At 42.2% G+C, this 20,899-nt stretch overlaps 1 protein-coding gene across 13 annotated transcripts in view; it reads right to left on the minus strand.

The window, feature by feature from the left end:
• The window catches only part of SCYL3 (SCY1 like pseudokinase 3), a 41,483-nt gene that overhangs the window by 8,529 nt on the left and 12,055 nt on the right, over positions 1–20,899 (minus strand). For 9 of the 13 annotated variants that reach the window (XM_008264089.4, XM_051858401.2, XM_070076865.1 and 6 more), the window contains 8 exons: positions 16,614–16,799; positions 13,644–13,757; positions 11,992–12,048; positions 9,774–9,876; positions 7,406–7,517; positions 4,940–5,017; positions 2,652–2,791; positions 952–1,136 (listed from right to left, as the gene is read on the minus strand). In XM_008264089.4, coding sequence (XP_008262311.2) covers positions 952–1,136; positions 2,652–2,791; positions 4,940–5,017; positions 7,406–7,517; positions 9,774–9,876; positions 11,992–12,048; positions 13,644–13,757; positions 16,614–16,799 — 975 coding nt within the window. Of the gene's footprint in view, positions 1–951; positions 1,137–2,651; positions 2,792–4,939; positions 5,018–7,405; positions 7,518–9,773; positions 9,877–11,991; positions 12,049–13,643; positions 13,758–14,646; positions 14,715–16,613; positions 16,800–20,899 lie in introns of those variants that run through there. The other 4 variants (XM_051858400.2, XM_070076863.1, XM_070076864.1 and 1 more) reach the window with 2 other exon arrangements.

Genomic DNA, 20,899 nt, shown 5'->3' on the forward strand with positions numbered 1-20,899 from the left:
GGTTTATGTTCACAAAGCATTCCAAAAATGACTTGTTTGTTTTTCCACAAAAGAATCAGCAAACAGGTGCCAGCCAGCCCTGTGACATAGCAGGTTGTGCCACCTCTTGCAGCTGGCATCCCATATGAGCACGGCCCCACATCCATCCAAACCAGCTCCTTACTAATGTGTCTGGAAAAGCAGTGGAGGATAACCTAAATGTTTGGGCCCTGCCACACATGTGGGGGACCCAGAGAGAGGGCCGGGCTCCTGGCTTCAACCTGGCCCAGTCCTGGCTGTTCTGGCCATTCAGGAAGTGAACCAGTAGATGGAGGAGAGATCTCTGAGAGAGAAACAACAAAACAAAACAAAGAATCAGCAACAGAAACACACTTTCTGCCAAGAACAAATATGTCAACTGATTTGCCTGTGAGAATGGTTTGGAAGGGCGATTTGAAATCCAGCCCCTATTCCAGGGGGCTTTTTTTTTTTTTTAAGATTTACTTATCTATTTGAAAGGTGGTGTTATAGAGAGGGAAAGTCAGAGGCACAGGAAGAGAGAGAAGTCTTCCATCCACTGGTTCATTCCCCAACTGGCTACAACAGCCAGGGCTAAACTAGGCTGAAGTCAGAAACCAGGAGCCAGGAGTTTTCTCCAGGTCTCCCAGGTGGATGCAGGGGCCCAAGCACTTGTGCCATCTTCCCTTGCTTTCCCAGGCACATTATCAGGGAGCTGGTTTGGAAGTGCAGTGGCTAGGACTCGAACCTGCGCCCATATACAGACAGCAGCTTCATCTGCCAAGCCACCGTGCTAGCCCCAATTCCAGGAGGCTTTTAAACTGAATGGGTGCCTCAAGGCTTTCTAGCTGTTATCTGAATACCCTAACCCTCCTCTCTTGTTCAGTCTCCAAACCGCCAAGCTCTGCCCCCTCTCCCCGCCTCCTCTGGAGGCCCCTGGCTGACGTCTCTGACCTGCGGCAAGATGACCTTCTTCAGCTGCTCCTGAGTGAAGTGCTCCACGTAGGCCTCAATGTGAGACAGCAGCACCATCCGCACATGTTCCTCATGAACCTCGAACAACTGCAGAAGCACGGGGATCACCCGCGCCTGGAACAGGGCTGGTGAGAGCAAGCAAGGGGTTTCTCCCTGCGCATTATCTACCCCAGAGAATCAGAAAGGGGTGAGGACGAAAACGCAGAGTGTCACTTCACTGAAAACAGGACTAGCACAATTCATACTGAGCCTCGAACCACACATACTCCAAACACCCTCTGAGTTCGCAGGCTCTAAACCAGTTTTCTTTGTTGTTACTGAACCAAAATTGCTCAAGGCATAATGATCCTAAGTACATTCTACTTTGTAAAAATGTTTTTCAAATACTCCAGATTGTATGTTAACAGAATCCTGAACATGTTGACACTGATGTTGCCATTTTATTTGCAAAATCAAGAGGTGCTACAATGGTATTGATGCTGAGTATTCTCTTCCTAGTGTCTAACAAACAGAGGTATGTATGCATGAGATTCATTTGGGGGCTTTAAAAATATACACAGTCACATTTTCCCAACAGTGGGGACATGTTTGGAGAAATGTGTTAAGTGATTCATGGTTGTGCAAGCATCACTGAGTTCTTGTACAAACAGAAATGGCTGTGGTGTTGCGTTTCATAGAACCTTATGGGACCACTGTTATACTATGAGGTCTGTCACTGACAGAAATGTTATGTGGTACACGAATGTATAAACCTGTGTCCTGAGTGTCCCAGGGCCAGTGGATCAGGCATACAGACAAATTTTTAAACAGCAGCCTAGTAACTCAGAGGTATACCACTACCCAAGCTCTACAGAATATGAAGATGAAGAGCTTTAAAAAAAAACTCACAGCTAAAGGCTAAAAAATTCATGACATCAAAGTAGAGATACAAACATGCTTCAAAACATTTGTGGATAAATGCAATGAAAAAGTAAGTTTATTTTGATGCAAAAAATTTTGAAATCCACATGTAGTTTTTTTATAATACATTTTCCATAAACATTTTGTAGACTCCTCATATGCATGGATTTCCAACTGCTTGTGTAACTTATCTTTTAATTCCATCTGTCCACAAGCTTTCTGAAGTACCCTCCTATAAGGAAATTCCAAATTGTAATACAATGACCTCTAACACTGCTTTCTGGATTGAGATTGTGAAAGTACAATCCTAACTCAAAATTCTGTAGGATAATATTAATGCTCCACTCTCTAACTTGCTGTGTTATCAGCTAGAGTGCTATAAAGTTTCAAATAACCTCATTTCAGAAAAAACCTGAAGCACCAGCAAGTAAAACAATCTTAATATTTCTCTCACGGAAAACAAAATAAATGGTAAGTCAGATGGCAGAAGGCTAAATGCTTACCTCCTATGTATTCATATTCAAATAAAGTACACGTATATCCCACCCCCAACCCCCACACACAATCACATATATAAAACCACTTACTGAAATACATCTCACTTTCCAGGAAGGTGCTCCATATTTACCCTATTGGCTTAGGTATCCAGGTTTGAATGAAAGTTATCACATCAGTGGCCAGTAATTAAACCACACGGTAATCTAACATGCTGAAGTACAGACTGATAATTATCAGACTCCTTAAGTACCAATAATACTTCGCAAAACAACTGAACTCACCTTTTTTGGGACCGAGTAGATGAGGAAGAAAACTCTTGACAGCTACCGGCTCTGCAAACACCAACTGATTAAGCAAAAGAGGCACCAACCTTGAAGCTATTAATTCTTCTGACAAGCAGCTGACCCTGTCCAGCAGAAACCTGCGGACAAAGAAGGAAGCCTGAGAAACTGGCTGTGACACGGCAGCGATCTACTGGTACAGGTTAGCCACATTCGGCTCCTTCCCACTTCTACCAGAGTGATGCATTTTGAACTGCAGCTGGGGAAGGTGAGCAGGCTGGTCCCTTTGCGCTTGTAAAGAATGCAGGGAACGTGAGCTAAGGCCAGCTAGGTAACACTCCAGTGCAAACTAGGAAACGTTTTCAACCGATTACCTCTTCTTCTTCATAGCACAAGTGACTTTTCCCCTAATAAGGACTCCCTCAAATTGAAATGATACAGGGCATTAGGTTATCTACAGTTTTCATATCAAACAAAATATAGGTTGAGTAACCCTTATCTGAAATGCCTGGGACCAGAAATGTTTCAGATTTGGAAGTTTTGAAGTTCTGGAATATTTGCACAGAATTTACCAACTGTGCACTCATAATCTGAAATATTCCTAAATCCAAGCTTTCTGAGCACCAACAATGATACTCAGAGTTTCAGATTTCAAAGTAGTCTAGACTTTTAGATTAGGGACGCTTAACCTGCATAGGTTGGTGTTACTAACATCACTAAATTAAACGACACATGTAATAGCACTGTGTTGAGAAAGAGAAACCAGGTTTTAACAGTAATAATACTTCTAACCATGCCTCCTACTTTATTAGAACACATCACACATTAGCACCTTCACAGCCATACACCACTAATGACAACAGGGTCTACGTCCCACTCATTCTCACCTCCTTTCTAGGTCTCCGTTTAAGGCCACGCCCCAAGACTCCCTTCCCCTCAGACCATGCTCCAACAGCACCCGCAGCCGCCAACGTGACCACAGCTTCAACTGCTCCTCCCAGTCTTCCACTAACTCCTGCACCTCATCTATAACCATGCTTGCCCCTTCCATCCTTAAAAACTCCCTCCTTAATCTGCCTCCTTCTTTAGCAACAGTATGTTTTCTCCTCCTCAGATTTTTAGGAGGATTTGCTTCATGTCCACTTTTTCACCTTTCCATGCTCTTCCCAACCCACTGCTGAAACAGATCTTGCCTAGACAAGGTGACCCGAGCCTTCTTGCTTGCTGAATGAACAGCCATTTCGTGATTCCTACGACCTTGCCAAAATTCCCTGCTTCTCTAGTAATACCACTTGCTTCCTATCTGTCTCTGTCTCTCTCTCTGAATCTCTTCTATCCATTGCTTCTTTGTCTCATTCATCAACTACTTCTTCCCACTTACCTACTTACAAGATCTAGTGCCCCAGGGAACCAGCTTGGGCCTACTGTCCTCTTCAGGCTATCCGTGCTCCCTAGGAAAACACTCCCAACTATAAGCTGACGGCACCCTAAGGTTTACTTCCAGCTCATCACCTTAAGACTTCTCTCCTGACCTTCAGACCAGTCTGGCCAACTGTCCTTGCACAATGCTGTCTAATGTCCCAGATGCTTCAAACCAACACACTCAACCCTGCCCTGACCATCTTTCCCCTGCAGAGTAGGTCCTCCCATCAAGCCTACATTATCTTTTAAATAGCTCTTATTTCAGTATCTTCAGTGGGACCATCAATGTCCTATGCATGGCTTCACGGCTACTGCTGAATTGGCACAGTCTACTAATAGATGCAAGTTTTGAATCATTTAAGCCTGCCTCTTCCACGGGCAACACAGTGATCCATCTAAAGGGAAATTTAACCATTTCACGCACTGCACTCACTCCTCGCAATGGCTTCAATGTCTGAAGCACAGTATGTACTAACAGTATCAATGGTCCTCACCGCCACATAAAAGGGCCGCCTCTTCTCTGTCCTTGTCTTGGAACCCGCCCTCCAACAGGACTCTACTGCTTATCACTCCCCACACCAGTCACACTGGGTCTTGCCTTTGCAAATCCCGTTTCTCTAACCCCCTCTGCCCCACCCTGTGTTCCCAGTTCCCAGGACTGCCTTTGAAAGCCCTATCACTGCACCCAGCCTTTTGTTTAAGAATGATCAGCCCAGAAATGTGTCCCCCACCAGAACTCTCTGTCCCAGGGCCCAGCAGAAAGCCTGACATGCAGGAACTGTTCAAACGTAGTGAAGAACAGCTGAAGTTATTACAAGGACTTAATGCAAGTTATGGAATTTAAAGTCTTAACTTTCTGAACTTACTTGAAGAATTCAGTTTTTTCCTCTTCACTCTTCAATGTTAAGCTTTTCAAGAAGTTCACAACTTCTAAAAAATCATTCCTAAATGTCCAAAAGAAAAAAAAAGGATAATAAAGTATGGCAAATATTGAGACCACAACCACAGACCACACCATTACAATTTTCAATTAAAGAAACAATCTTCTGTGTCATTTAAAATAAATCTAATATAAACTAAACAACTTAAGAGACAAATACTTTTGAACAAGCCTACATGGAATCTGTTATTTTAAGAATATCAAAGAGGGTATCAACGCTGTGGCATAGTGGGAAAAGCTACTGTATGCAGTGCCAGCATCCCATATGGGTCCCAGTTCTAGCCCCAGCTGCTCCACTTCTGATTCAGCTCTCAGCTAATAGCCTGGGAAAGCAGAAGATGGCCCAAGTGCTTGGGCCCCTGTACCCATGTGGGAGACCCAGAAGAGGCTCCTGGCTCCTACTTCAGATGGGCCCAGCTCTGGCTGCTGTAGCCATTTGGGGAGTGAACCAGTGGACAGAAGACCTTTCTCTCTGTCTCTCCCTCTCTCACTCTACCTCTCAAATAAATAAAATCTTTAATAAAAAAAGAGTATTAAATAGTTCTGTGAAAAAGACACCAGCTTAAACACACACATGCTAACATGCTTTATAAATAGCTGTCATAATCTCCCAAATTTTTGGCTATAATAGTATGCTATCAAACGAAATATCTTGAGAGAAGTGACATTCCTATGACAAAATGATTGCTATTCTCTTTTCTCCTTTGGTGAAGTAAAAACTATTAAAGAGGGTTGGGAAAGTAGATTTCTGTACAAGTCACAGGAATCTTTCTCCTGCTCTAAGTTACCCAGCCACTCCTTCAGACAGGCAGGGGGCAGTACGGGAGGAGAGGCCAGGTTCCAGCCAGCAGAGTCCCAAAGGCTCTGGGCTGCTTTGCTCGGAGAGAGCACTGCCCACACCCTACCACGAGACTGCGCGCTTCAGCACACAGGCTGTGCAACCTCGGAAGCACAGCTCCAGCTGTGAAAACACACAGATGCCTTAACTTAAACCTAAGCAACGGGGACACCGGCTGTGTCATCTCTGACAGAGGTTCTCACCTCACGTGTGAGAACGGAATTTGAGGAACACTGGTTGGTGTGTTTTCAGCTTTCTTCTCCTTGCTCTACTTAAAATACAGTGATTTGGGTTTTTTTTTTAAGATTTATTTATTTATTTGAAAGTCAATTACACACAGAGAGAAGCAGAGGCAGAGAGAGAGGTCTTCCACATGCTGGTTCACTGCCCAATTGGCCACAACAGCCAGAGCTAAGCCGATCCAAAGCCAGGAGTCTGGAGCTTCTTCTGGGTCTCCCACGCGGGTGCAGGGGCTCAAGCACTTGGGCCATCTTCTACTGCCTTCCCAGGCCACAGCAAAGAGCTGGATAGGAAGTGGGGCTGCCAGGACTCAAACTGGAGCCCATATGGGATACCGGCACTGCAGGCGGTGGCTTTACCCGCTACATCACAGCACCAGCCCCAAAATACAGTTCTTAATAAAGGACTCAAGCTACTTGCAGTGATGAGAAAATCTACAAGTATTCACCATGATGAGAAATCAAGAGAAAAAATTAAGTCATCCAAAAGGAAAACAAAATACCTTGGTTAAAAGACAATAAACATACAATTTTTGTCAATTAAAATAATGTTTAAAATGCCTAAGGGGGAAGGATCTAAACAGTTTCTTTGACACATAAATGCCAGAATAACTCCAGTAATTACAAATATGACTGATTTAATAATATGCCATCCCACCAGTACTATCCTAAGCGTTCCCCTGTCAGGAATGATGTTTACTCTTGACTCTGATTTTTCCAACTGCAAACACACAAGAATATTTAGTTTCAAAACTAATATAAGGTTGGCTTTGTTAGTAAAAATTGAACATGAAACTGACCTGTGCAGAAGCTCTGTAGTCATGGAAATAAAAAATAAGGTACATGTAATTACAACTAACCTTGGACAGAGGTTCAAAAACATCTCTGAATCCGGAAAAGTATTAAGTTATATTGTGCCTCTCCCTCTAAATCAACTTTGCTTTTCCATCATGTATTACTAAACAAAGAAAAAAAATGCTCTGCCTGAGAAAAAATAAGCATTCCCTCTCCCACCAAGAGAAAAATCCAACAGTAACAAATTCACACTAATACAAGAGCACCAGAAAGGAGAGGCGTGCTCACTGACTCTCAGTTAAGTCACGTCAGACACAACCTGGCTTCTCCACAATCAGAAGCCCTAAGGAAATGGGCTACGATTTCTAAACCAGAGCCTTCAGGACAACCAAGGATTTGTAAAACTCACTATCTGTGACAGGAGCTGGACAGTCAGTCAGTGCTCCATCTACTTCCCTGTGCACTTGGTCAGTCTCCCCTAATGATAAAAACAGGACAGCACCACACTCGGTGCTCTCACCTGAAGAAGTCATGGGAGAGTAAGGTGCAGAGCGCTGGCCGGCACTGTGGAATGGGATTCAGCAAAGTTGAGTGCAAGGTCTGTTGAAAGCTGGAGAGAACATCCGCTGAAACTGAAATCCAGAGCTACAGTTAGTTTCCAATGCCTTCTCCTCTTTTCAGGGCCTCTACAGCTGGAGACTGACGAGGGCAAAAACCAACCTGTAAAAGCCCAAACAAACAAAGCCCCTGCTGTTGCTGAACAGCTTCCTGCTTGCCTTATGCCCAGTCCCTGACAGGTGCAGAGTGCTGTCCTGCCAACATGTCCGACCTCGCCCCTTCCACGTCCTGACTTCCTCACTGCTGAACTCGGCTCAGGCCAAACAAAGGCTTACTCTGTGGCAGATTTAAGGGCCTTTCTCACCCAGGGTTCCTCAGCCACAGAAGATAAAAGTTATTTAAATGACTCTTGTTTTAAATTCTACCAAGTATGGTACATACTTGCCACCATTACAGATGCATAGTAGTTAGCTTATTACATATGTTTACCTTAGAGTTTAATTCTCAAGTACTTAAGCTGGGAAAATTTACAGCTAACAGCTGAATGAACACTCCATAAGCCTGTTAGAAAGAAACCGCACTGCAACAGCACAAAGCTTCACAATGGGAGACACAGGCCAGGAATGGGCATTATGGGACACGTGCCTCAGTAAACTCAACAGCAGGTCCCAGTAAACTTGAGGGGTCCCCAGACAGTGAAGCAGGCTGCTGAGCGTGCAATTAGAGAACACAGAAAACAAGTCTTTTGTAGTCTAGGTTTCAAAGGATGATGGAAGAAAAAAATAATGAGTAAATTACAGCAAGAGGAAAAAAAATCAAAAGGCTTTGAAAAAAGTCTTGATTTAGAAATTAATAAAAGATGTTGAACCTTAATCTGTTATTCAGGGGACCGGCGCTGTGGTGCAGCAGGTGAAGCTGCCACCTGCAGTGCCGTCATCCCATACGGGCACCAGTTTGAGTCCCTGCTGCTCCACTTCCGATCCAGCTCTCTGCTATGGCCTGGGAAAGCAGTAGAAGATGGCCCAAGTCCTTGAGCCCCTGCAGCTGCGTGGGAGACATAGAAGGAGCTCCTGGCTTCAGATTGGCCCAGCTTCAGTCATTGCGGCCAACTGGGAAGTGAACCAGCAGATGGAAGACCTCTTTCTCTCTCTCTGCCTCTCCTCTCTCTGTGTAACTCTGACTTTCAAATAAAATAAATTTTAAAAAAAATCTGTTATTCAGATCATTATATACAAGTCATTAACGGTGTTAGGACATTTGGCAAATAATTTGGGTGTTCCCCAAAGACCCATGAGTTAAGCCTTGATGTTCAGAGTCTTATGTTAATGAATTAAGGACAGAACTTAATTGTATTATGGTGTCTGAAGCTGAGGCCTTGAAAAGTGATTAGACTGGATTATGCTGTTAGGGCAGAGCCCCTATGATCAAACTGTGGCTATAAAGAGACACAGATGTGAAGGCAGAGTTGCTCCCTCTCTGCTTCCTGGCTCACCGTGTGATCCTCCCTTCACAAGTGTTCTGCCATCCATTGCCTTATCAGACACCCAGAATAATGAGGCCACCTGACCTTGGATTGTGAACCTCTAAAACTGTAAATTCAAATCAACTTTCTTCCTCCTTAAGTAGCTCCTCTCAGGTATTTTAGTCGTAGCTAGGAAAACCTGGCTAATACAAATGCCATGTCTTTATGTGTTGGCAGGCTTAATAAAGAATATAGTCTTTAGACCATAATATTAATTAAAAAGCTAATCAAAGACGATACTGACAGTAATAGTTCAAATGCCTCCTACTGGGGCCAGCTCTGCGGCGTAGTGGGTAAAGCCACTGCCTGCAGTGCTGGCATCCCACATGGGCACTGGTTCGAGTCCCGGCTGCTCCACTTCCAATCCAGCTCTCTGCTATGACCTGGGAAAGCAGTAGAAGATGGCCCAAGTCCTTGGGCCTCTGCACCTGCATGGGAGACCTGGAAAAAGCTCCAGGCTCCTGGCTTCAGATTGGTGCAGCTCTGACCATTGCAGCCCCTTAGGGAGTGAACCAGAGGACGGAAGATGTCTCTCTCTTTGCCTCTCCTTCTTTCTCTGTGTAAACCTTTCAGATAAAAATAAATAAATCTTCAAAAAAAGAAGTGCTTCCTACTTCAATTCTTTTCAGTATGCAAACTAATGAAAGCTTCTTTCCTAACATTAACATCTGCCTTAAACAAGTTATATGGATAGCAATACATTCCTTACTGTGGTCGGAGACTGTAGTCCTTTTGAGTTCCACACAGAACAGGACATAGATGATTTTCCCACTTATTCTGTGGATGCAATAATGTAACTCCAACTCACCCTGTTCGTTTAAGATTGTGAGCAAACTTTCCACCAATGTTCCAAATGAATAGGCATCCCGAGCATGTCCAAGAGACTCTGGAAGGGTTGTGAATTCTGGAGACTAAAAGTAGTAAACACCATTAAAACCAGAGGATCTGCCTTACCAGTCAGTTCCAATTTTCCCTGAAGCATTTTCTCCCATGGTTGCATTTATTACACTCAAATTCAAGTTCACTGTACCACACAATAATTTAAAGGCTCTTAAAGCTATTAATGCACTATACTTGATAAATAGGAATCATTATTAATGTGTCAATTAAAATAGCACATCGCAAAAATGAAAAGCTGCCAGTGAATGAAATTTATCAAAGATTTTAAAATATTCAACAGGGACAAGAAAAAATCAGAATAAAATATTTCTGAGTGCAACTCAGGAGTAACAAATTTACCTTCTTTCATCCTGACCCAGTATACATGCATATATAAAGCTACACACAATGGAAATGTTTCATAAACTAATACTTAGCTTTACAATAGAAGATGCCCAATTTTATCTCTTTTATCCCCGCCCCCCCCCCCTTTTTTTTTTTTCAAAATCCTGGCCAGGACACCTTAAATTACTTAAGATCACCAATCACCAGTTTAAAATATACTTGGTTATATATAAAATACTGATTTGGGGGCTGGCATTGTGGTGTGGCGGGTTAAGCCCCTGCCTAGAACGCCTGCAACACACATCAGCATGCCAATTTGAGTCCCAGCTACTCTGCTATTGTGCTAGCTCCCCGCTAATGTGCCTGGGAAGCAGGAAATCATAGCTGAGGTACTTGAGTTTCTGCCACCCCAGTAGAAGACCTAGATGGGGTTCTTGGCTCCTGGCTTCAGCCTGGTCCAGCTCTGACTGTTGCAGCTACTTGGGGAGTGAAGCAGCAGATGGAAGATGTGTCACTCTGCCTTTCAAATAAAAATATCTTAAAAATGATCCATAAACCCAAGGCTGGCATTTATGGCATAACAGGGTAAGCCACTGCCTACAATGCTGGCATCCCATATGGGCACTGGTTCAAGTCTTGGCTGCTCGACTTCTGATCCAGCTCCTTGCTAATTTGCCTGGGAAGGCGGAAGATGGCCCAAGTGCTTGGGTCCCTGCACCCACATGGGAGATCCAGATGACACTCCTGGCTTCAGCCTGGCTCAGCCCTGGCCATTGAGGCCATTTTGGGAGTGAACCAGCAATGGAAAATGAATCGATATTGATATCTCTCTCTTTCCATCCTTCTCTTTGTGATTCTGCCTTTCAAATAAATAAATAAATCTTAAAAAAAAAAAAAAAACTGATTTGGAAACACCTGATTTATCCCGTCTCAGGTCTCTATTTAAGTTTATAGTTCGGTTGGGTCTGCATTCCTGTGAAGCACACTAAATTTGTCTTTGAGAATCAGTGTTTATAAGAACAAGTTTACAGGGAGCACCTGCTTTTGAATTTACTGGAACTAGGATTTTTTTTTTCAGCAGCACTGTAATATTAATTCGAGGGGAAGAGGAAGAAGAAAAAGAAGAGGGAGAGGGAGAGGGAGGGAGAGGGAGGGAGGGAGGGGGAGAGGGAGGGAGGGAGGGAGGGAGGGAGGGAGGGGGAGGGAGGGAGGGAGGGAGGGAAAAGGAAATTCCCATCTTCTAGCTCACCCCACAAAGGCCTGAAGAGCTGAGAACCAGGAACTCAATCTCAGTCTCCAGTTAGCTGACCTATCACTGCTGCTTCCTAGGGTCTCATTAGAAGGAGCTAGAATCAGGAGCTGGAGCCAGGAGTTGAACCCAGGCCCTGTGACGTAGGATGCGTATGTCCTCCCAACCAGCATCTCAACTACTAATCAAATGCCTACCCTTCATCTTGGAATCTTAACTAATGGCAAGCCAGGCAGAGGAATGGCTTGGATAAAGCACAGGAAATGACTAGGGATGCCGCTTCTCTAATTACTGTGACTTCCAGCAACTTACAAGGACTTATAATGAAAGGGGCATGACACCCTCTTCACAACGAGGCACCATTATTTTTAAAGAATATCAGAGGTGTCTATCCAAACAATGTAAGCTGGCTCCCTGGCTTAATGTTAAGATTAATCTCAGACGCCGTCAAGGCCAGAGGAATTAGAAGGCACCCTTTACTTGCTAAAGAGAGGGATCTGCAGAAGAAAGTTTTATTAAAGAGTCGTCATTACATGGACATAGATCATCTTACCATCTCTTCGGGAGGGATAGATGTTGGGTCTCTTACTGACTGAATACTCTTCAAAAACTAGAGAAATAAATGGAGGAAAATAATTCATACAGATGTTTGGTGAACCAATCTCTTATGTCAAGTTACAAAAGCAATGACTAACAGAAACTGAGGCAGTGAAACCCCCAATGCCACCTGCTACACAGATGAATTTGAAATCTTCCTAATTAAAAAATGTAATATAGTACCTGACACAGCATGACGCTTAGTAGCAAATGCTGGTTTAAGGGACGCCCTTCACAGAGGCGCTGTGTATCCCATTTGCTTTACAGAAATTAAGACCACTGCTTTCCCTTCCTTCACAGATACAAACAATTAAAAGGCTTTTCCAGCACAGAACAAGTCCAACATTAATCTCCTCACCAAATCAATTATATCTAAACTGTTATTGCCACATGATAGATAAAGTTAAGTTAAGGACTTTGACAGCTACAGAGACAAAGCAGCAGCCACAGCACAAGCACATTCATTCACTAATTCAAAGGTCAGTTCTGAAGAGCTTGCATATCACAGACACCATTCAGGGCACTAGAAACACAAAATGAATGCAACAAATTCCCTGCCCCCCGCCCCAAATGCTCCCAGCTTTAAATGTAAACTAAATGTGCTGGGTGCCATGGAAGCACAGGAGGAAGGACAGATAATTTGTTTCTGTGGAATATATCCCACAGAAAGGATTACATGCGGTTATGCTAATTAGACACAAGATGGATTCAGAGAAGAAAGTCATGGAGTGGCAGAAACAATTAGAGATCTTCGTAGTAGTTATACCATTTGAGGTGAGCGAGAGACCATGAAGGTGCACTTTAGACAAGGCCCAATTAAGTGTGGAAGCAGCACATAAGAGAACATGGTTTCCAACAGTGAGCAACCACTTCGTCATTAGGGATACTACAGTGGAAGTAGTTTTTTTTTTCTTTTTCTAGAAAGATTAAGTCCAATAGCAACATGAAAAATGGTGGGGGAAAAACACACAAAACAAACAACAGGAAGGGACTGTCAACTTGGGGGGAAACATGTAGATCTGTCAGACAAAAGTATAAGCACTACCATAGGTAACAGCACAGCCATTAGGAGGAGTTAAGACGCATGGGGCCTAATTCCAGTTGATGGCACATAATGTGTGACTTCCAGCAACGTGGATGAGTATTCAAAGGACAAAACCCAATACTAATACGTACCAAACACCAGTATAGGTAGAAATATAAAGATAAATGTAAGAGACTATCACACCTTCAAGAAGCTCAACCACAGGGACAGAAGAAGACTCATACAGGTCATTTCAATGTTAAGCATTAAGTGGTATGACCAAAGGAAGACAGGGCAGGACAAGAAGCAGGGACGAGGAACTAAGTTTAATTATATCTGACCAAACCATTTTACTCCTCTTTAGTCCAGATTTTTCATCTACAAGATTAGGAGAAAGGAATCTATAACGCCTGGTGACTGAGGGATGAAATCCACCATTCTATAAACATGGGAACTGACAAGAAATCCAGGTTCCCAAGTCTGAGCATGCACTAAGACAGAAGGAGAGTGCCTAGGCAAGACAGAACCACATGCCAAGAGGCTACCAGCTCCTGAACTGCGACAGAGCCTGCCGTGGGGCTTACCTCTGGTGTGGCCTGCGGAACCTTGCACACAGTCTCCATTCCACCTAGCTTCCAGTGCCCATCGTCACTCACAAACACAGATGACAAGCAGACGTTGTTGTGAGTTAGGTGTCCCTGGAAAAAAGAAGAGGAAGACTGCCACTCCAATTTCTGAAGTAGAAGTTGTTTAAACCTAAATACTGATCAACTAAAATGATTATAATAAGCCTTCCCACTTTGGAGTAATAAATGGAACTAAGACTTAAAGGAACAACAAACTGAATGACGTCAGAAAAAGGAAAAATGCAATGGGCAGCCTTGTTTTCTTGTAGGCAGGTTAATAAAGACATTACAGCCACTGCACAGACACCATCACCTCCCCATCTCTGTGAGAGTCAGGAGTTATATGTGTTAGGAAACTGGTGCAGTTGTAGCCAGGTGGCCGCATGGCCCAGCTACCTGAGCCAGGCTTCACCCCCATCCTAATGGGATTCGCTGCTCCTGCTTCCCTGCCCGCCCTCAGGCAAAGTTTTAAAAGGGCCTGTTCCTGAACACGTGTTCTCTTGGCCCTTCTCTCCAGCTCTCTCTGGGTTCCTCTCTCCAGCCTCCTCCTCTGGTCTCTTGGCTCTTGGTTCCTTTCTCTTGGCCCTTTCTCTCTTGCTCTCTCTCGGTTCCTCTCTCTAGCCTCCTCCTCTGGTCTCTTGGCTCTACTCTCCTCTCTCCTCTTCTCTGCTCTATCTTCTCTCCTTGCTAGCTCCTCTCCTCTCTGTTTCTCTCTTATACTCTCTTTCTCTCTTTTTCCTTTGCCGCCCCTTCACTCCAGTCTGTATAAACCCTTTCCCTTACTCCGGTGTCCGGTGTGCTTTGCGACGGCTAACATTAAGATATAACAATATGTGTCCTTAAACATAAATTTACAAGTCTTTATAGCTTCTTTTATTTGCTTCCAATGCCTTTAAAGATAAAATTTAGCTTTGCTCCCATAGATTATTTTATTAATTTTCTCCTCTATGTTCTTTCTCACCTACATTCTATCACGAACCCAGATCTACTTCACCTGAAATCTTGTCAGTAGGCATTAAAAAATTCTGCCTGAAGAAGAGGAAAATGGAAAGATAAGGACCACCAGAAATATCCCACAGACCATAGAAGAGCCAATTTTAAAACTATTAAAAATAGTACAAATAAGTCAGAGGAAGGGAGAAAATGAGAACAGGGATCAAGTATTCAAATTTTTTTTAAACCAGAAATGACTCCAGTAGACAAATGACCACCCACTAAATGATTGGATGTAGTGGGTTTTTTTTTTTTTAATGATTATTTTATTTATTTGAAAGACAGAGTGACAGAGAGAGGTCTTTCATTGGCTGATTCACCCCCCAAATGGCTGCAGTGGGCAGAGCTGAGCAAATTAGAAGCCAGGAGCCAGCTTATTCTGGGTCTCCCACATGGGTACAAAAGCCCAAGGACCTAGGCCATCCTACGCTGCCCTCCCAGGCACATTATTCGGGAGCTGGGTCAGAAATAGAGCAGCTGGGATTCGAACTGGTATCCATATGGGATGCCAGCACTACAGGTCAGGCCTTCAACCTGCTGCACCACAGCCCTGGCTCCTGTACATAGTTTTATATAGAACATTATAAAAGCAAAATTGAGACTAGTATGTCTAGTATGTTCGAGAAAAAAGAGAATAAGCACATGGATTGATGCTTTATATGCAAAAAGAACATCTCTGGAATATAATACAATCATTACTACGGTTGTCTTTGGGGAGAAGAATTAGGGCAGTGAATTCAAGGGTAGGAGACATTTACTTGTCCCTGCATGCAACTGCACATTGTTCCAGCTTTTCCCATGTGCATGTCCTTTCTCCAGCAAAGAATGTTTTCTTCCCCAGTAACTGTATTAACTGTTCTGGCTATTATGTGAACCTGTAAATATACTTCTCAGAGACTATATGTCCAAAATAGTATTTGAAATGTCCTTCTCCCATGAACAGAAAAAAAGTTTAAAACATATGTTGAGTCAAATTCAAGTGTTTCTGTGACTGATGATTTATAATCATGGGAGCTGTCGAAACCTTAATGCTTCAGAATACTAACACCATTAAGAAACAATAATTCAGCACCAGTATCAAGAAACAGATCAGAAATACACACAGGAACCACCAGATTATAGTTAATGGCAAGCTTCATGGAGGAGCCAAGCATAGTGGTTATACCATAAAGTGTTTTGGGACTCTCAACCGGTCCTTCCCACACCAATGGGGAAGGATGTATATAAATTTTGTCTCCTCCTAAGACATGGTCATTTTTCCCTTCAGAATACAAAATGTGGGGCAGTGTGTTTGGCGTACCAGTCAAGACACCCACTTCCCATTTCAGATTGTTTGGGTTCAAGTCTTGGCTGCTCCTGAGTCTAGTCTTCCGCTAATGCAGACCCTGTGAGGCAGCAGGTGATGGCTTAAGTAGTCGGATCCTGCTAAGCAAATGGGAGACCTGTACTGATAACAGCTCTTGGCTTCAGCATGGCCTAGCCCAAGCCATTGTGGACATTTGGGGAGTTATTCAGAGGGTAGGAGCTCTGTCTGTATCTATCTGTCTCTTTCTCTGCCTCTCAAATAAACAAATTAAAAAAAATTAATCAGACAAAACTCCTGAAAACAAATAGCAACTTTGGTCTATAGCAGCGCTGATGCTAAACCTTTTTCCTTTGTCTTAACAACAAATACCAGCTGTAGGTATTTTTCAGTACAGACTTATCCAAACTTAGAAGCAAAGCACAGTAAAGCACAGTAACTGCCCAGCGACAAAGAACCAGTTGCCAATCCCAAAACTTTAGATGTCTTCTAATGTGTCACTGTTCTCTCAGGAAATTTTCTAATAATAACACTATAATCACTTACTAATTTCTATACACACAAGTACCGCCCTAGACATCAACCCCCGGTCTACATCACAGCTTGTGAGGCACATTGTGCAGGGTACTTACTCTGTCATGAAGGAAGATAAGAGCCAGCAATATGTCATAAATCCCAGCGCAGACCTCTGCAGAAGACAATGTTTCCAAAGCTCCTTCCAGGGGTTGCACGCGCTCAGTGACAAGATGAATGCCATCTGCTTCCACAGTACAGGATAAAAATCTTAGCAAGCAAGGGTGACGAAGTGTCTTCAAGTGCTTCAAAAATACAGACAAAAGAGGTGATGAAGTTAATGATTCAAAAGCCAGATTAACTATATTTTCATATAAGTCATGGTAAAAAGAAGAGTGTGTACTTGCATTCAAAGTCCTTTCAAGCTCCCTACCTTCTTCCAAATTTTTGGTAGGTAAAAGAGGACCCACAACTTTATGTTCTGACTTTCTGCAACTTACCAACACTTAAACTCCACAAAGACTTCCAGTTCCATTATGGCAATGTAAGCCCCCTAGGAGCCCAGACCTAACAACTGACTACATAATCTCTGAACAAAGGGTCAGAAACAACAGCGGACTCTAAGAGCCAGGCACTGAATGCAGGCCTAAGCTGCAGAGCAGTGTAGCAAAGGTGCTTCAACTCCACTAAAAACTTTGCCATGTTTCTGGCCAAGAATCGCAGAAAGCAACCTAGCAGGCCAGAGTATAAGGAGGATATCCCAGAAGGAAGACAGTGGGAGAAGGACAAAATCCAATTTTCTGCACTCCCACAAATTCTCAGACTCAACCCCTGGGCCAGTTATGCAAGCAGAGACCCAAATTAGCAGAGCAAAGTTTTGAGGAACAAACTAAGTTTAAACGACTGTTTACAGAAAACACGGGAGGAGAGTTCAAAAACTTGAAGTTTGAGCCTAAGGGGATTAAACATTCTCCAGAAGACTATAACAGAACCAAGAATCTATGTAACTTGAGATTCAGAAGTCCATGATGCAATCCAAAATGTCTACTTAACACACCAAAAACAATGAAAATGTGACCTACTCTTAGTGGAAAAATAACCCAAAACTATCAACCTTAAAATGACCCAGAAATTAGAATTATCAGAAAAACTTACAGTGGTTATTATAATCACATTCCTAGAGATAAAGGAAAACAGTTATGAAACAAATAGAAGATAGATGTTCTCAGCAGAAAAATGGAAGTTATGTAAAATAACTACATGGAAATTTTAGAAATAAATATTAAAATGCTGGAAATTTAAAATTAAAAATATGGGCTCAGGAACAGAATGACTCAGAAAGAGTCAGTGAATCTTAAAGATGTTAATCAGTCTGAAGAACAAAAAGGATTTTTAAAAAAATTATAAAAGTTTTCGGAATCTGTATAACAATAATAAAAGATCTAGTGCAAACAACTGAAGTTCCCCAAACAAGAAAAAAAGAAGAAAGGGTATAAATAAGAAAATGGCTGGAAACTTCTATTTGGGCAGATCTTGAATGTACAGATTTAAGAAGTTCACTGAGCATCAAATAGTACAGGTGTTTTAGGCTCTGAAGATTATAGAGTCTCTGTGACCTAGTCTCCCCTCCTTCCCCCTCTTTTTTTAACAGCCCTTTAAAAATATAAGCACTATCCTTAGCTTATCCAGGGCTGAATCACCAGTAAACATGAACTACTCACTTTTATAAAAGATTTCAATTTTTTCTTGTTTTCTTTCTTTTTACCTTTTTATCAAGTACTTAATTCTCTTAAAGAAGGTGAGCATCTTTTAAACTTTTATCTTTTTATTTCTAGAAAAACGCCAAACTTTCTGTTCTCACACCTGACCCATAAAAATGTCAGGCAAGTACCTTATAAATGAAGTTTTCAAAAAGTTCATGGAAAATGTATATTATTTAAAAATTATGCAATGATTTCAAAATTTTTTGCACCAAAATAAACTTATTTTTAATTATTTTTTCCACAAACTTTCTGAAGTACTCTCATGATACTTACATGTATATAAGTAGATACAGTGTGTGTGTGTGTGTGTGTGTATAAACTATAATACAACTACAAAACAGAAAACACCAAAAGATAAAAAATGAATTTAAATTTTTTCCAAAACTTAAATGAATTATGTTGTACAATCACTTGGGTATGAAATCTTCCAATTCTAAAAACTCCTAATATGAAATATTCCCCATCCCCCCACTTGGTTTCTTTTCTTTTTTTTTTTAAGATTTATTTTATTTATTTGAAAGGCAGAGTTACAGAGAGGGAGGGAGAAACAGAGAGCTCTTCTATCCGCTGGTTCACTCCCCAACTGGCTGCAACAGCCAGGAGCTTCTTCTGGGTCTCCCACATGAGTGCAGGGCCATCTTCCACTGCTTTCCCAGGCCATTAGGAGCGAGCTGGACTGGAAGTGGAGCAGCTGGGACTTGAACCAGTGCCCCTATCAGATGCACTGGCTCTACCCACTTGGTTACTCAGATGGTGCACACAGAGAAGTATAAGACAATTTGTGTCTGAACATGGGAGGTTAATCTGTGGGGTTTCCTTCCTCCTCTGGTTGGTCTCCATATGCTCTGAATTTTCCCATCCCTGTCCATTTTTGACTAACTCAGGAGAACCAGAGTCTAAAATTCCCAGCCCAGATAATAATCTCACCATGTCTTTACAGCAAAGCCTAAGCTGCCAGAACGGTGCTTTCCTTAGAAATTACCCAGCCACTCCAGAAGAAATTACACAACCTTAAGGCTTTAGGGTCCACCCTGTACAATTTCACTAGTAACTGGGGAAGCCTCGTAAACAAATCATCAGACTGGGAGGACACAGATGGAGAACAACCTTCAATCAAACACTAGGTTTCATTTTCACTAGCAATTAGCACTGAACATTCCAAAATACCTTCTTAGAAGAATACAGATCGCATTAGGAGTCCATAACCCAGCAGTGGCACAACTTTTATATTAGTTGAGCAGGGGGAAAAGACAATGTGTGGATTGGTTTTTCCAATTTCTCTCTTTTTTTTTTTCTTCTCTATTTATTTGAAAGGCAGGGAAGAAAAGAGAGAAAAAGAGGGATCTTTCATCTGCCAGTTCATCTTCAAATGTCTGCAACAGCCAGGGCTGAGCCTGGTGGAAACCAAGAGCCTGGAACTCAATCTGGGTCTCCCACATAGGTGGCAGAGACCAAACTACCTTAGCTATCACCCGTTGCCTTCCAGAGTTCGCCTAAGAAGCTAGAATCAGCAGAGCCAGGATTTGAACCCAGGCACTCCATATGGAATACAGGCGTCCCAAGCAGCATTTTAACCATTATTCAAATGCTTACCCTTCTAATTTCTCTTCCTTATAATTCCAAATTCTGCAAATTCTAGAAATAGCTCTAATAGGATCTCCTGTTTATTTTCTTAAGAAGGAAGCTATTACCCACCCCTAGATCATTCCAATAAACAAGAAATAATTTTAAAATATTGAAGAAAATTTTCATATAAAATATATGTACAAATGTAACTAGTAACTATGATTTATTAATTTGCTTACCTGCATTTAAAACAATTCATACAATTAAATACAGCAAAGATCAACATGAGCCAAAAATAGTGCTGGCACATGGTATGTTGTGTGGTTAATTGAGGAAAATTTCTTATAAGTGTGTTCTGAGATGCAAATTCTATGTAAAATTATGCAGCCTCCTTCAACTCTGTGCTTGAAGAATCATTCCAAATAGCTAACAAGCCAAGCATGAAACACTTCTGATTGTTCAGGGAAAATTCTTTGTTCAGCTTTTATGTCTCAGGGATCTCAAAATTTTCCTCTGATTTTATGGACCCTCTTTGATTTCTCCTGGTTCCCAGGGGAGACTTCTAAGTCAGAGGAAGTGTCCCAGGTACCATGCTGGCAGGGAAATACAGCCAATAAATGTACCTCTAATGAACAAATGAAATCTTAAGTTTTATTTTTGCTTTTGCTTTTTTTTTTTACCTTATGTGCAAAATATTTGATACAAAGTGAGATTCTGCTTGTGTAGTAAAGGAAGAAATGATTCACAAGGCAGGATTCTACACAAGGCACTTAACTTTGTAAGAACCTTACTTGCTACTCCTTTGGCCCATTCAATAGGATGCATAAATTATGCATACAGACTCACAGGAAAGACTACCAGTTAAGAATCACACACAAACATTTCTTGAATCAAGCCTTTGCTGCTCCAAAGAACAGAGGGAGCAAGGGATGCACTCTGCATAACTGGAATATTTTCTCAAAGTGTACATCAGCTGAACAGATAAATGTCTCTTGCTCTGGTGCAGAAAGGTGACCTGTTGTTGAATGACAGTGACTTCCAAGTATCTGCCTCAAAGTTACTTAATGCCTATTATA

The sequence above is a fragment of the Oryctolagus cuniculus genome, chromosome 7 (assembly GCF_964237555.1).
Source record: "Oryctolagus cuniculus chromosome 7, mOryCun1.1, whole genome shotgun sequence".
NCBI lineage: Eukaryota > Metazoa > Chordata > Mammalia > Lagomorpha > Leporidae > Oryctolagus > Oryctolagus cuniculus.